A 15,950-nucleotide genomic window follows, 5' to 3' on the forward strand; every position below is an offset into this window, starting at 1 on the left:
TGCCAACTTCAGCGCAAAAGTTCCCTGTCTGGGAAGCCATTCCTGCCATCCCACCAAAGGCATTTTTAAAAATCAAAGTACCACTGCATTCATTAACTAAAGCTTTTAAATGATAACACTTCCTTCTAATTAGAAAAATGATACAAGCTCAGTACAAAAAAACTAGCAGAATTTAGAAATGAAAGAAAATCGTCCTGTAATCTCATTGTCTAGTCAATAAATCAGTCCATGTCTTTCCAGATTCTTTCCTGAAATTAAAAATGCATGTATCTTTTGTGCAAATAGCTTCATATTATATCTCTAAAATAATACTGGTTAGCTTTTATCTAGAGTTTCTAGAAACTCTGTAGTGGAGTAGTTTGTAAGTTGCCTCACCCGCCATCTTGCTTAAAATCTGGTTTGTTTTTCCCACTTGGCAATATATTGTGAACATTTCCTCATGTTAACAAGCATTACTTTTTCAACATGATTTTCAAAGGGCCACAGCCCCATTGAACATATATAATAATCTAATCTGCCTCTGTGGTTGGACATTTCTTTTGTATCTAATTTTTGAGAGAGATGTGTATGAAATGCATGTAATCTATCTATAGCATGTAATTTTAGATATATAATAATCCAATCTAATATGTAATAATCTAGTATTAATATATAATATGTAACTAACATATTTAATATACAACATTCTAATCTGTCTTCTATGGTTAGACATTTCTTTTGTAACTAACTTTTACCATTATAAAAGATGGCATTATGAATATCATTGCTGACACATTTTTGTGTAATTTCTGATGATTTCTCTAGGAAGAATTTCTAGACTAAGTATCTGATTATTTTTTTTAAATTCTTTATTTTAGTTGAATTTAGTTAACATATACTGTATTATTAGTTTCAGGAGTAGAATTTAGTGATTCATCAGTTGCATGTAATACCCAGTGCTCATTACATCAAGTACCCTCCTTAATGCCCATCATCTGGGATGAGCACTGGGTGTTATACTATATGTTGGCAAATCGAACTTCAATAAAAAAATATGTATTTTATATATATATATATATATATATATATATATATATATATTGCCCATCACCCAATTATCCTTTCCCAAGAATTTGATTATTTTAAGGCATTTGATAATACTGCCAGAAAGAAAGGATGGGTCAATTTTTAAACACTTTAAATAATATATGGACATAATAAAACTTTTTTAAGTACAGAGGGACAATAATCATGATAGTAGCAACAACTGTTATTCCTTGAAGGTGTCATGCAGTTTCTTACTTTTATATATTATTACATTGTAGATAGTGTATACTCACCATATTGTAGATCATGTATTTGATGTTTATAACCATCCTAGGAGAGAGGTACTATAATTATCCCTATTTCACAAATGATAATGAGACTTAAAGAGGTTGCTTAAGGTCACCAAGCTGGCAGGTGACAGATCTGTAATCTGAACTCAGGGAGACTAACTCCTAAACCATGCTCTCGACTACCACCACTTACTAAAGAAGTAAGCAGCTTTCGCACCTCCATGGAAAGCTCTGTGTAAAGGAGAGAAATGAGCTGCAGTGAGATTAGGCTATGGTGAGCTGGATCAGAAGGTGGGGTGATAGGGAGGGACCTTTGTGTGTCTAGGGCAATGGTACAGTCATGAGGCAAAGAAGAGAGCAGGGAGGGACAGGCCAAGGTAGGGTCCACAGGCTGAGGTGAGGCTGGCATCTAGGTTTCCAGCTTAGGCAGGTGGGTGGCTAGCAGTGCCCTTTGCAGTAGAGCCTCAAGGAAGAGGAGTGAGCCAGTTTATAGAGGAGAGGCCATGTTCCACTGGGGATGCACTTTTGAGACTGACCTTCCCCTCCTTCCAAGGCCCATGTGACTCTACAACCAGGAGCTGCCACTTTTCTTATCACTCAGTGGGCCTGGCACATTGATGACACATTAGCAGAGCCTAACCCCTTCTGCTTTTCTTACTCTGCCCTGCTTCTTTCATACTCCTCTCTCTTTCATGTTGCTCCAGATGAAACGCCCATCACCACCTCCTGCTCTCTTGAGGACCCCAGCTCTATTTGCCCTGCCCCTGGAGAAGGGTGGGAATACCCCTCCCCCTTTCTCCCAATGTTCTTAGGAGAAATGGCTGGTAAGGGGTCTGACTGCTTGACACATATCCTCTTCTTACCCCTTCTCATTCTCCCCTCTCCCTGGTGCCCAGGGGACACCCTGAGCCTGGCAACAAAGCCACAGCCCAGAAGGTAGCTGATAAAAGATCCAAAGATTAGGGGGTCAACCTGGCACTCACAATCCTTCAGCTCAATTTCATTAAAAGCACTACCACCACCACCAAATGCCTGCCACATGCTAAGCATTCAGGGGCACAGCAATGTATTGGATGTGGCCCGGGCTTTCGAGTTATGACCCCAGACAGCGAAGAAATAAATTCAGTGCCTGAGGACAGAGGAGTAGCCATCAATTCTGCAAGGGGGTGTCCAGGCTGAGAAGTTGGGACCCTTGGCTCTGGGCACTGCATTGCCATTAACTCTGGGTGTGACCTTGGGCTAGTCCACTCCCCTCTCTGAGCTTCAGCTTCCACAGCTGTGAAGCCAAAGATCAGCACTCAGGGGTCCTTGAGGCCATTTCCAGCCAGGGCAGGAGGCAATTTTGTTGCTGGATCCTGAGCCCTTTGAGCTATTGCTGGCTTTTTGCTCCCACTTTTTAGAAGCAGTGAGTGAGAAGAGGCCCGGGTGGGGGTGGGGGCACAGGGGCTGTTAAAGAAATTCCCAGACTGGTCTGTTGCCTTTTTTGTGTGGACAGAGGAACTGGGGACCCAGGGGGAGGGCAGAGGGGAAGGATCGGGATGGAGTGAGCAGGGGGAGAGGAGGGTGTAGGAGGAGACAGCAGAATGAAATAAAGGCAAACTCACAAAAGGACGTGGAAAGTGAGTGACAAGTTTGAGGCTGCAGGCCTGAGGCCGGCCAGGCCTTTAGGGCGAAGAATGGAGACAAACGAGCTGGATTTTCATGCTTGGTGGACAGTGAATGAAGAGCATCTTTTAAAACCCTATCAGGAACTCTTTGGATTGTCATTAGATCTGGAGAGGGGAAAAAGACGGAGGGAGGAGACTGCTGAATTTGGCCCCCTGGGTGTGAAAAGATCCTGATTCTCTGCTGGCGGACAGGGGGCTTGGGGCCCTCTCCTCAAAGGTTTCGGTAAATTATTTGTTATTTCGAGGGCCCTTGAAACTCAGTGGCTGGCACCCCTGCTCTCGTTGGATAACACCACACTGGATCTAGGAGTGGGAGGGCGGGAGGGCTGGCGTGGGCACCAAATTTCCGGCTCCTTATCAAGTCCAACCATCTGGGTTTGCCAGGGCCTTGCAGGACCCAGGAAAGTCCTGGCCAAAGCAGGATGGCTGGTCACCAAACTTTAGGGTAGGGCTGGTTGAGAGGGGCAACACACCGTGCATGCGGGCGTGTGTGCGTGCATGTGTGGAGGGGAACTGACTTGCCCAGGGCCAAGTCCTGCCAAGCCATGGAATCAGGGCTGGCTTGGTCTTGGTCGTGGCCTTGGTCTTGGCCTCCAGTGGGCTGCCCGGCTCACCTGCTCAGGCTGAGAGAGAGGAGAATCCAAAATGGGAGGTTCTTTGTTCATTTACTTGTTTGTACATTTTTGAAAGAGATGATTGGAAGCATTTGAATAGGACTGGATATTAGATCATATTACAGAATTGTTTGTTTCATCAGGTATAAAGATGGCTCCATCTTTTAAAAATGTCCTATCATTTAGAGATGGATATTGAAGTATTTGCAAGTAGAATGGTAGCTATCTGGGATGTGTTTAGAAATATTCCACACACAAAATGAAAATAAAAAACTGCATACACACCCAGGAGATGTTTGGGTGGTTTAGTCGGTTGAGCATCCGACTCTTGATTTTGGCTCGGATCATGATTTCAGGGTTGTGAGATTGAGCCCCATGTCAGGCTCCATGCTCTGTGAGGAGTCTGCTTGAGACTCTCTCTCTCTGCATCTCCCTCTGCCCCCTGCCCTCTTCCATTCTTTCTCTCTCAAATAAATAAATAAATCTTTAAAAAAATGTGTTTGCAGGATTGGGGTTGATAGAATTGTGGCAAATTGATGAAACAAGGTTGACTGTGACTTGTTGGCTACAGAGGCTGCCTGACAGTGCATGCATATTCTCTCTTTCCACTTTATGCATTCTTGCAAATATCTAAAATTGCGAGGGAGAGCCCATCAGTGGAGCAATGTAGCAGTGTTCAAGACTTACAGCTCTAGGCCAGGAGAGCCTGGGTTCAATCCTACTCCACTTCTTACCAAGTAACATGTAACATGTCACTGAATTGCTCTCAGCCTCAATTACATCATCTGTAAAATGGGAATAATTCTGGTTTCATAGGTTAATTAACAGAAAGTGCTAGGACTATGATTAGACATTGCAAATACTCAATAGAAATTAGCTGCCATTAAGAAAGGGAGCTTTTGGGGAAGACACACCCTTTCAGCCAGGAGGACTCTTCAGAGATTTGAGTCCCTGGGGGTGTGGGTGTTTGCCTAGAATAAACCTTCCCTGGAGAGGTCCACTACAGGTGCTAGCCCTTACCTAAACAATGAACCCAGAGGGGCTGCCTCATTTCCCATCCCCTTGGCTGCCATAGAGCCCCTGTTTGCCCCTCTCTTCTGTTTTCAACCTTATGTGTTTGGCAGATTAGTTTTCTCCTCACCTTCTCCAGCTCTTAGTACATATGCTTGTGTCTTCATACTTTTGATGAAGCTTCCTCTGGTCTCTTGTCAGTCAACCATGAACTGCAGAGGGCAGGTGCTTATTCTCCTCCTGGGGTCTCCCTCACAGGCTGAGCCCAAGGAAGCATGAGGATACACTAGCTCCTATGTGGGGACAGTACCCATACTCAGTCACATACGCACACACACACACAAACTTCAGGTAAGTAGATCAGTACCTGCTCACAAATGAGACCAGCAGCAAAGAGGTCAGAAGGCCTGAAGATGCAAAAAGAGAAGAGAGAGCCTGGTCTTGCTGGTCAGGGGCGGGGGTTCATGGTGCAGAGCTCAGCAGGGCTATGAGCAGCAGAGCCTGGGGCCCGTCAGCACCTGGAGCCAGGCTCACTGTTGAGATCCGTATTCTCAGAGTCCAGCACCAGGAGGAGAGTAATAACAAGGCACTTGCCTCCATGCCAAGAGATTTCACCAAGAGACCTGGATTTGGGAAGCCAAGAGCCAACCTTCTGCCAGGTGATAGCCACTACTAATGGTGTGGTGGTGGCAAGAATGGAAACAGTAAGAGCCACCACTGACTCTGCATTTGGCACAGGTGCTGAGCACTCATCTTGCCTTCTTTCATTTAATCCTGACAATTATCCTATGAGAAAGGTAACAGTGCATCGTTTTATAGTTCATGAAACTGAGGCTCAGAGATATTTGGTTACTGGCTGAAGGTCACACAGCTGGAGACGGACAGAGTTTGGACTTGAACCCAGACTTTTTATCTTTGTCAAAGTCAATGCCCTCTGTTGCTACACTCTATTATGCAATTTATGCTGAGAAAAAAAAATACTGGGAAAGGATTTACGGTAAAAAGTGTATGATGTTTATAATTTGCTTCAATATAATCTACACAGGTAGTGTGGGGGTAAGTGGGTAAGTATGTGGGCAAAATACACTTGGCTCTGAGTTGATAATTGTTGAATCTGGGTGATAGGTAATATGAGAATTCATTATACTCTTCTTTCTATTTTTGAAAATTTCTATGGTAAATTTTACTAGCTTTAGCTTCTACCCTAGCTGTACCATCACTGAGTGACCTTGAACATGTTACTAAACTCCTGCAAGCCTCAGTTTCCCCACTCGGCCTTAACTCATCTGTTTCCAACTCACTACAGGATTGCAATACTGCTCAATTTAATGCCCAGGAAATAAGGAGGGTAGTAACACCTGGGTATGACGAGATATGAGTTCTCTTTCTAAGGACAGCTATGGACCCCTTCTAACTGAAGATCATTTTTTTTGGTTTCCCACTCTCCAGAAATAAAAAGTCTGGTGGAGCTGTTTGTGTGTTTGGTCCATGTCTGGACTCCTGGAGTGGAAAAATGTGTGTGTGTGTGGGGGGGATGTGCAGTGCACCACTCACTCCACCTATGTGGGTCTCCTCCTCATTCCAAGTCGCCACCTGTTCATTCCTCATTCAAAAGGGGCCTGCAGGCCCCAGGCTGAAGGGTGGTGCCCAGACCTTGGGGGAGGCAAATGAGGCTTTGGGCCTCCCAAACACTGGGGATGATAAATGGGGTCCGAGTCTTTCAGGCTTCATTATAGAGTCGCCATGGGTTTGCCCAAACCATGGCAACCGATTCAAGCAATGATTAACCTAATAAAGCAGAGGCAAAGGGGAAAAAGATGCATTCAAGACCCCAAGTCAGGCCCTGGTTCTCTGGAGGCAGTAAATTTCCCTTCAGTGGGTACGGTGTCCAGGCCCCAGACATCCTAAATCTCTGCCTCTAGGGGTGGGGGTGGGGAGGGCTGTGAAAGTAGTAAATGGATGTTAGAGATCAGCTGGGGTGGCTCCAACGTGCACTTAGTGGTCCCCCCCTTCCTGGGCCCCTGGAAGCCAACTCAGCACTAGAGACATATGCTTTAGCTCCAGAAGTCAAATCACCTAGGGCTTTCTTCTTTTGAATCCTGGTATATTTGGCTCTGGGGAGGTATGTGTGTGCACACATGCACTTGTGTCTGTTTGTCACAGGTCTGAAAAGTAGGCAGCAAAATTCTGCTACTGCAGCCTCTGAGATGGCCCCCAATGACCCTTGCCTCCTGGCATCTGTGTCCTGTGTCCCATGTCCTGTGTAATCTCTTTTCCTTAGCTTTGGGCTGGATTTAGTAATTTCTTTCTAGTAAATAAAATGTGGCAGAGGTAGAGTGATGTCACTTTCGAGGTTAGATTACAAAAAGACTGTGGCTTTGGTCTTGGTGTCTTTTTATTTACTTGCATTGAAGGAAGCCAGTTGCCATATTGTAAACTGCCATATGGAGAGACCCACATGGCAAGGTACCAAGGAAAGCTCTGGTCCAAAGCGACTGAGAAACTGAGGCCCTTTGGCCAATGAACCTCGAGGAATTGAGTCCTGCCAACAGCCCAAATGAATGAGCTTGGAAATGGATCCACCCTCAATGAAGCCTTCAGATGAGACCATAGTCCTGGCTGATACCCTGACTGCAGTCATGAGACACTTTGAGTCAGGGACACCTAACCAACCCATGTCTAGATTCCTTACCCAGAGAAGACCCAAATAATGAATGCTATCTTTTTTAAATAGTTTTTTTGGTAATTTGTTATGAGCAATAGATAACTAGTACAACAGAGGTAGTATAGCTGGTGATAATGTTAGGATATCAGGAGCTTCAGTTTGTCTCCATAATTAATAGGTCTTGGGCAAGTCTTATAAATTTTCCCTAGTGAACATGAGAAAGTCAATTCCAGCCCATGTCTTCTTGGCTAATCATCCATAGGAATAAGATACTGATGGGGTGGGTACTGTAATGAGCTCTGCTTCAAATTGCTGGCAGGCACATGAAGTGTATGGGCACATCTGTTACCTCATTTGAATCCTCATACAACCCTATGTGGTAGGTACTGTTTTCTCTCCATTTTTATAAATGGAAAAACTGAGGATTGGAGAAGCTAAGAAACTTGCCCAAGGTGATAGAATTAGGAAGTTGTGAAGTTGAAATAGATGTCAAGTCCATTAGAGGACTATCTCAGGAGGGACACCCACACCTGACTGTGGATATTGTTACTAGTGATCTCAGAAATAATCATACCGTGGTGATAACCCAATCTCACCTCATCAGATGGGGCATCTTCTAAAATAGACCCTTAGGCAACCAAGGACAGGTTATTTTGGCACTGAGAAGGGTATGATGCAAGAAGGGTAACATGTCTATATAAATTATTCATGTATTCAACAAATATTCATTGGCCTTTATGTGGTAGCCATTCTGGGAAAGATAGAAATTTCTAAACAAATAATTGAAATTCTTTTCATTCATTAGTCAATGCACTCACTCATTACTTTGTTCTAAAAAAAATCTGGCATATAGTTGAGAATGGGCATCATTAGAACCATGAAGGACAGTTCCTGCCCTTGAGAAGATTTCACAGACCAGTGGAAGGTGCAGATGAATAAACAGATAATTACAATACTACCTGGGAAATACAAGGATATTCATATGCCCAGGATACTATAGGAGCAGGAGCAAAGAGGGAGGAATAGCTCAGAGAAAATTCCTGGGAGGAGGTAATGTCTATGTTAGAGGTTTGGTGGGAGCTGGGGAGGGGGGAGAGAGGGTTTGGGCAGAGAGATCAGTGTGGAAAAGGAAAAGCATGGAAGGGATACCTGAATATATGTAAGGAAAACTTCAAGCAGGTCAGTATTTCTGGATGGTAAATGTCAAGGCAAGTAAACCATTGTGAAAAAAAGGCTAGTGCAGCAGGACTCTGGTCATAAGCATAAGTGATTTGTGATGATAAAAACAAACAATAATAGCCTATGTAATCCACTTTAATCCTGACAACAACCCTGTGGTGCAAACTGCTCCTTACCCACCAGAATCCAATCCTTCTTCCTAGGCACATAACTACTCATCCAGTTGGGTAGAGTGATATGATCATGTTCTCCCTGTGGAATGTGAGCAGAAGCGGAATGTGCTAATTCTGAGTCTAAGCTTTAAGACTGTGGCTGAGGTTCCTCATGCTGTATTTTCCCTTCCCACTGGCTATAACTCATGACAATGCAGCCTCAGATGGCAAAGACCTACAAGTGGTGGAGGAAGAAGATAGAAGGAACCTAGATCCCTTAATGATGTCATAGAGCAAAACTACCACCCACCTGGAATGCTCACCTCAGATTGAATTATTAGTGAGTGTGTTGTAGCAGCCTGACTTTAACCTAAACCCTATAAGGCAATATTATTTCCACTTTACAGATGAAGAAATGTTAAGTAACTTATGCATGGTCATACTGATAGTGAACCAGCTAGGAACTGAACCCAGATTCATATCACTCACAGCTCACATTACACAGTCATTCCCTATTGGAACATGGACTTTATCCCAGGGATGACTGGAAACCACTTGAAGATTTTAAACAGGGCAATGACAGTGTTATAATTGCATGTTACTCTGGCTGTAGCATGGAGAGTACAGTGACAAGTATTGAGATTAGAGATAGGGAGATCAGTTAGTTAGGCAGTCTCTCCATGTGAAGGATAAAAGCCTAAATGAGAGCAGCGTTCATAAGGAAACAAAGGAAAGGCCAGATTCAAGAAATAATGAGAAGGAAAAATCAGCAGGACTTAAGGGTTAATTGCATATAAGTAGTGAGAGAGAAAAGTCAAGATGAAACCTAGATTTCTAGTATGGATGCTTGGCTGTTGATACTTGATAAGATCCGGAACAGGAGGCAGCATTAGTTTGGAGTTACCGGAGATGAATTCCATTTTGGACATGTCTCATTTGAGGTGCTCAAGGAACATCTGGATATACAATCCTGGAACTTAGGAAGGGTAGATTGCAGCTGAGGAGGGTCATCAGGAAGGGTAAGTGGCCTTTAGCCTCTGTGCCAATTTGCACTATACAGGGGTACAGAAGAAATTCAACTTCGTACAAAAGCACCCCCTCCTAAAAAATGTGGGGAGAATAAGAATTTGAGACAAATGAAGATGTTAATGGTAATAATTACCATTTATGGCAGCCACTATTTATCGTCCCAGCTTCACAGTTATTGAAAACTACCAGCTAGTGGAAGTACCGGGCTTCAAACCAATGTCTGTGTAACTCTAAAGTAACTGTCCTTAACCACTCTGCCATCCTGTATGTGCATTTGGGGGACTTCCTTAAGCTTTTGTTCTTGGAATAACTAAAAGCTCTCTGTAACCCAAAAAATGAGACTCCTCTTGAAGGCCAAATTCCAAACCAGTTTTCCCAGTTAGGGGTGCTGCAGCCTACACTTCCAATGTTGCCCCACTCCGGACCTCTCAGATGCTTTCCCAAGTTCCTAACGTGGTCACTCAATTCTAGCTCCATCATTTACACAGGAGGGTCTTTTGGCCTAGAGAAAAAAGGGCCTTTCTGAGGTCACACTGTCAGTTAACGGCAATAGAAATCCGACATTCTTCTAGGTCTACATATCCACAGGGGGTTCCCTAGGACTGTGATCTAGAAACGCGGGCAGGGGTGATGGATGTTTTTCCGTGTTGAGAACACCAAGTTACCAGGAACGCCTCCTGCTCTGAACACGGTCCTTTCAGCACCATGGTCAGGGGCGCGCGGCTGCTTTCAGGATGCGGTGCCCAACCGGGTTAGCCGGGCAGGCACCCCCAGCGTCAGCCTTGGCCCTCACGTCCCAGAAGCAGAGAAGAGCAGCCTGGGCCCTCAGCAGAGAATGGAGGGTACCGTGGAAGGGTTGGCCAAAGGCAAGGGTGCAAGGGAGCCTTTGGACTTACAAGACCCAGAAGACCCAGCTACTGCCAAAGCAAGAACAACTACAAACTATCTCATCACAGAGCAAAGAGCTCTAAATTGCAAAGAACCTAGAGCCAGGTCACAGTCCTAGCTTGCTTCAATAATTCACTGAGTGATTGGAGGCCTGAGGAAGTCGCCAATTCTAAGACTTTGTCTCTGTTTCCATGGGCGTGAACATCCTGCCTTGCCCTCCTCACCAGCTGTAGGAAGGGACCTAAGATTAGAGGTATCCAGCCCCAAGGTGTCCCACTGTCTGTGTTCTTGGCCCTTTGAAAGTAGAGCTGGCAGGTACAGTTAGTGAGTGCCCCCTTCCTTTTCTTGAGCACAGCCTGCAGGTATTTAAAAAGGATGGGGAGGGGGGAAACAAACACAACAGAGAATATTAATTATGTAAATGTAAAAATGTAATTGTAATATACTCAGCGCTTATTCTGCACCACATTCTCAGCCAAATCCCCTTACACTGTCCCCACACTGTCCCCACTGCCTGCCAAGGCCTAAGGGTCTTCCCCACCGCTTCAGGTCATGGGCAGGCCTAAGCCTTCTCTTAGGCACCAAGAAATCCAGTGAAAGGGTATTAAGGACTCTTTCCATATTCTCCAGCGAATTAGCTGAGGCTTAAGGACTTGTCCAAGGTCACACAGTCAGGCAGACTGGCCTTTGGGGGAGAGGAGAGGCAGAGGGCGCCTGTGGGGTCGCGTGCGCCCCCAGCCCCGCCTGCCTTTGTGCCAGCCCAGCAGCCAGGCTCCCAGACATTAGCATTCCAATGGCCCTGGGACGCTTTGTCTCCCGACCAAGGCCGGCTTGGGGGATGGAGTGGGATGGGGGCAGGGCACCATAAATCTACCTGCTTGTGTGTGTGTGTGTGTGTGGATGGGGGTGGGGTGGTGGCGCAAGATTCATGTGCTGTTTTTCTGGAAGTCGGGCTTGGGCTCAGACAAAGACAGAAGAGGGGTAAGAGTCTTTCGACCCGAAGGTCTTTCCTGGCGTTGATGGGAACCCCGTCCGGATCTCGGGGAGCCAGGGCGCAAGTGACGACTTCAGACTGTGGGAGGCTCCACACCACTGCAAGCTGAAGCGCAGTCTGCGGTGATCGTAAGCTGCCAGCTGAGACTGAGACCAGCTTGACTGATTTTAAAGCCTCTGAAAGCAAAATTCCTGTGGGGGCTGGGGGGCGTGGTGATGGTGAGGCTGGGCTAGTTAGCTGTCCGCACCACTCATAGAAATGTTTTGGAGCCCTTCTTGAGGAGTCGCTCTCTGGAAAGAGGCGGTGACGAAGTTTTCCATCTCAACACAATTCCATACACAGTAATGGAGCTTATCCTGGGCAAGGGAGTCCTAAGCTTTGCAGTGATCCAAGCAAGCCCAAAACTTCCTCTGCTTCCTCTTGACTTGGAGAGAAGAGTGGGGCAGACAGCTCTGGGGTCAAATCCACCCCTGACCCAAGGTGGCAGCGCAGCAGTCAAGTTGGTTAAACCATACTTCTTTTTAATTTGTGGGGCGGAGGACCAATCTGTGTGCATTTGGTGACTAATGGCTCCTTAACTAGCACCCTCAAAAGTAGGAGGGGGATTGGGCAGTGGGTGCATCCACCTGGAACATGGAACCAACACTCTTGCAGTTTCAGGGAGTCCCTGCCTATTTGAACACTTGGTTTCCACAGCCTTTGACAGGAAGAAGGATTTTCCTACTTAAGGACTTCTCTAAACCTGTAGTCCTTGACCCAAATGGCACCTTCTCTTGCAAGCCTCCCAATCCAGCCCCAGGTAACAACAGCCCCACCTCCATCCTGTGCCTTTTACCTCTACCCAGCACCAACAGCTTTGGCCTCAAATAATTTTGTCTATATACTTGTTGCTTTCCTAGGAAGACAGAGATGGACCTTCTTCCTTTTCGTCTGTCTACACTCTTCCCCTAAACATGCAGAAAGTAGCAGGCACTGGCTTGGTCAGTGCAACTAGGAGCTGCTGACACCTGTCCCTGGGTGGTGCCCCAGGTGGAAAGTTGGCTGCTGCATAGGTCACCAATAACCCATTAATCTCCTCCCAGATTAAAGCCATGAAATAAAACAACACCTTCATTCATTCTTTTGTTTGTGCGTCCTTCTCCCCACCCCCCAAACCAGCCCCTGGTAACTGAGACATACTTCCTCAGAGCTACCTTTACTGGGAATAGAGAAGAAAAGTTCCATGGCAGGGCAAAAGAGAGACTCAAGAGGCATTAACTCCTGCTAAGACCTTTGCGTTCTAACTGGAAACCCACCTACAGACTGGCTCTGGGTGGGCCATGAGGGTGCCATGCCCCACTGGGGTTGGCTGGCTCCTTCCTGCAGCCAATCCCAGGAGGTCTCTGGGGTTCAATTCACAGGGTAGGGTCCCCACCCTCCATTTTCCTGTTCCGAGTGCCAGGCGGGCTCTGCGGATTCTTAGGGCTCCACTGGCTTCCCTGGAGGTCTAGGGGTCCTGCAGGCCATGTAGGGGTGCTCTAATAGTTTCAGTCCCTGCCGTGCACCCCACCTCTACCTTGGGAGTAATGAGTGGCTTGAACACATTCTTGCTAAGTTTTCGATCAAGACTGCCAGGTGTCCTGGGTGCCAGAGATTTCAGCGGGACTCTCCACTCTCTGCTTCCCGCTGCTCAAAGCCACACGTCAGGACACCCAGAACCGGCTGCATAAAATGTGCTTAGAAAACATGCTAGCCCTCTAAGCACCCTGGGAACATTCCTGGGATGCCCAGTCAACTTTCAGTGTTTCTGAGGGCTCTGACCCTGTGGTCAGGCTACTACTCTTCCTCCCCAAATGCACTAGTCACTCTAAGTCCAGGCTAGTGGTGTAGGGGCAAGGGTCAGCAGCGCCAGCAAGTATCCCTAGTTGGAGACTTGTCTTTCACCTAAACCACTCTTTGGAATATGACAGTTCACTGCCCTATAAATAAAATTGGGAACTGGACCAATGTTTTCTTAAGAGCCCTCCAGCTCTTACTTTCCATACAGGTTTAGCTGACTTGCCCTGAGGACACTACCTGCTCTGCTTCCAGCCTAGGGCCACAGCCTCTTAGCTCAAGTCAGAGAAGGGGCTCAGACCCCCCAGAATGTTTCATATTTCTCCTTGGACTGAGGCCTACCACTGCCCCAGCCAGGGGGCTGTGACCCTCCCCTCTGCATAGTCGAGTTACCTAACTGAGGCTTCTTGAGGGTACTTTTTTTATTGGCTCAAAATCTCATTCACCAGTCTCTAAATAATCTTATGTACAAAAAATAGACTTTCCCCCCTGCTGTGAAATCTCATCAATAAATACAAACGTGTAAAGGAGGGAGGGGAGGCATATAATATACCATACCAAAATTCACTTCAAAAGATATCATATAATTTACAGTCTGATTTTTTCTTTTTCTTCTTTTTCTTTTTCTTTTTTTTTCTTTTTAAAAGAAGGGCGCTTCAGGTCGCAGCGGGAGAGTTCCCCAGGCGGACAATCTCTTTCCCAGTTCACAGCCTGGTCTCCCTCCCCTCGGGAGGGCAATGGCTCCCAAAAGTGCACGAGAGAAGGCAGAGGATCACCTTCCTGGATTAAGGCAGCGAAGCAGCCAGAAACCAGGACTTGATAGGGACTGGAGGAGAAGAAGGTCCGCTGCGTCTTTGGAGAAGAAAGCAAACGGTGAAAGATCAAATACTGAGTTAAATCACATTGGTGGAGGATTGGTAAGAGACAGACCCACAGACTTGAGTGAGGGTAGGGTGGCTGGAGACAGGGGGTGTCTCGGGCTGCGTGCGTAGAGCTAGCATCCTCTTCTTCTTTGCATGAGACTTCGTCTTTGCATGAATGAGGGTAGGGTGGCTGCAGGGAGGGGGACGTGCGGAGGCTGCAATGCTGGCCTGCGCGGGCAGCACCAGAGGGCTGGAGTTGGCGCGGCGCGGAGGATGGGGATGGAATGCAGCCTGTCACCCTCGTGGGCGCCCGGGGTTCACCGGGTGTTAGCGAGCCCGAGCCTGGAGGAGCAAGTTCGCACCAGGGCCGCCGCAGCGCGGTGTCCCTGACGGCCTCCGCCCCCTCCCTCTGTCCCAAGCACCCACCGCCCAGTGGCCGACAGGCCCCTTCATAGGAAGTCTGAAAAAGCGAGGGCGCCGGGGCGCAGACTGGCAGGGGAGGCAGGGGCCTGCAGCCCGGGACGCTCCTCCAGCGAGGCGGCGGGGCTCAGGCTGCCCGCCTGGGAGACCGGGGAGTAGAGGGAGCCCCAGTCTCCCGGGGAGCCGCCGTCCTGGCTGCCCAGCTCCCCGCAGGGCAGCGCGGGCGCCTCCAGCCCGTAGAGGCTGTGGTCCGCTATGCGCAGCGCCTGCGTCAGCGCCCAGATGTAGTTGTGCGCGAAGCGTAGCGTCTCGATCTTGGTCAGCTTGGCATCGTCCGGAAAGGTGGGCAGGACACCGCGAAGCGCGTCCAGCGCCGAGTTGAGGTTGTGCATTCGATTGCGCTCGCGGTCGTTGGCCTTCTTGCGCCGGCTGCGTCGCTGCTTGCTCAGAGCCAGCTCGCTCTTGGGCCGGCTGCGCCCGCCGCGCCTGGTCCGGAGCTTCCTCGAGGCCCCTCGGCAGCCGCCCCCTTCCTCCTCGGCGCCGTTGCCCCGCGAGCGAGCGGGGCTGGGCGGAGCGGACGCAACGCAGGCCCCTTCGTCGTCCGAGGCGCCCGGGAAGGACCGCTCAGTCTCGTAGGTCCCTTGGACAGTTGGCGCACCCGAGGGATGAGGCGCCATCCTGCGGCAGGGTAAAAGGTCGCAGTAAGCGTGGGTCGGCCACCGGGGCGCAGTTCCCTATCCCGGGGCCAAGAGGGGGTGGGGGGTGGGGGGTAGAGAAAGAGCCACCCCGCCCCCGTCCCGCCGGATCAGAGGACCCCTTTCCCCCTCCACCCGTCGCTCTGTCGCCTCCAGGTGTTACCTTGTTCGCGCGCGCAAAAGGGGAGAGAAGGGGGCAGCGAGATCAATGGTTAGGATGAGCCGGCCTTTCCGTCTGCAAGCGCAGCGCAGACGCAGGTGCCGCTGCCTGGACGTTTCCACAGCCCTGGAGAAGCCAAACGCAAAGGGGTCCCGGGCCACCGTGGCTGTCTTTGGCGCGGCTGCGAGACCATTCGGATTTTCCGAGCCGCCAGTCGTGTGCCCCTTGGCACGCTTTATCTGCTCGGCCGGGGCCCGGAGCGTGCCTGCCCCGTTGCTGCCCGAGCGGCCGGCCAATCAGCGCCGGGGCCAGGGGGCCGCGCCACGCGAGCCCGCTCCTCCCCCGCGGGGCACAGCTGGATCCCGGACAAAGGGCCGGGGTCGGGGGAGGGGAGCGCCGCTCTATTTGCTCTCTCCCCGCGGGCTCCGTCCCAGCAACTCTCGGTTCCTCAAAGAGCCTCGCCCAGGGAGAGGAGCCTCGTC

General features: G+C 48.6%; 1 protein-coding gene across 1 annotated transcript; it reads right to left on the minus strand.

Moving 5' to 3' along the window:
* Positions 1-12,745: 12,745 nt before the first annotated feature.
* On the minus strand, positions 12,746-15,681 carry NEUROG3 (neurogenin 3). Its single transcript, XM_038533724.1, has 2 exons — positions 15,472-15,681; positions 12,746-15,291 (listed from the first exon to the last, which is right to left on the minus strand). Exon 2 carries the CDS (start codon positions 15,288-15,290, stop codon positions 14,643-14,645), a length of 648 nt encoding a protein of 215 aa, XP_038389652.1. The 5' UTR covers position 15,291; positions 15,472-15,681; the 3' UTR covers positions 12,746-14,642.
* Positions 15,682-15,950: the final 269 nt, after the last annotated feature.

Source organism: Canis lupus, chromosome 4, assembly GCF_011100685.1.
Source record: "Canis lupus familiaris isolate Mischka breed German Shepherd chromosome 4, alternate assembly UU_Cfam_GSD_1.0, whole genome shotgun sequence".
Taxonomy (NCBI): domain Eukaryota; kingdom Metazoa; phylum Chordata; class Mammalia; order Carnivora; family Canidae; genus Canis; species Canis lupus.

What these genes read in the sequence shown, in the direction of transcription:
- NEUROG3 (XM_038533724.1), bottom strand. Translation starts at nt 15,290, where the DNA reads ATGGCGCCTCATCCCTCGGGTGCGCCAACTGTCCAAGGGACCTACGAG.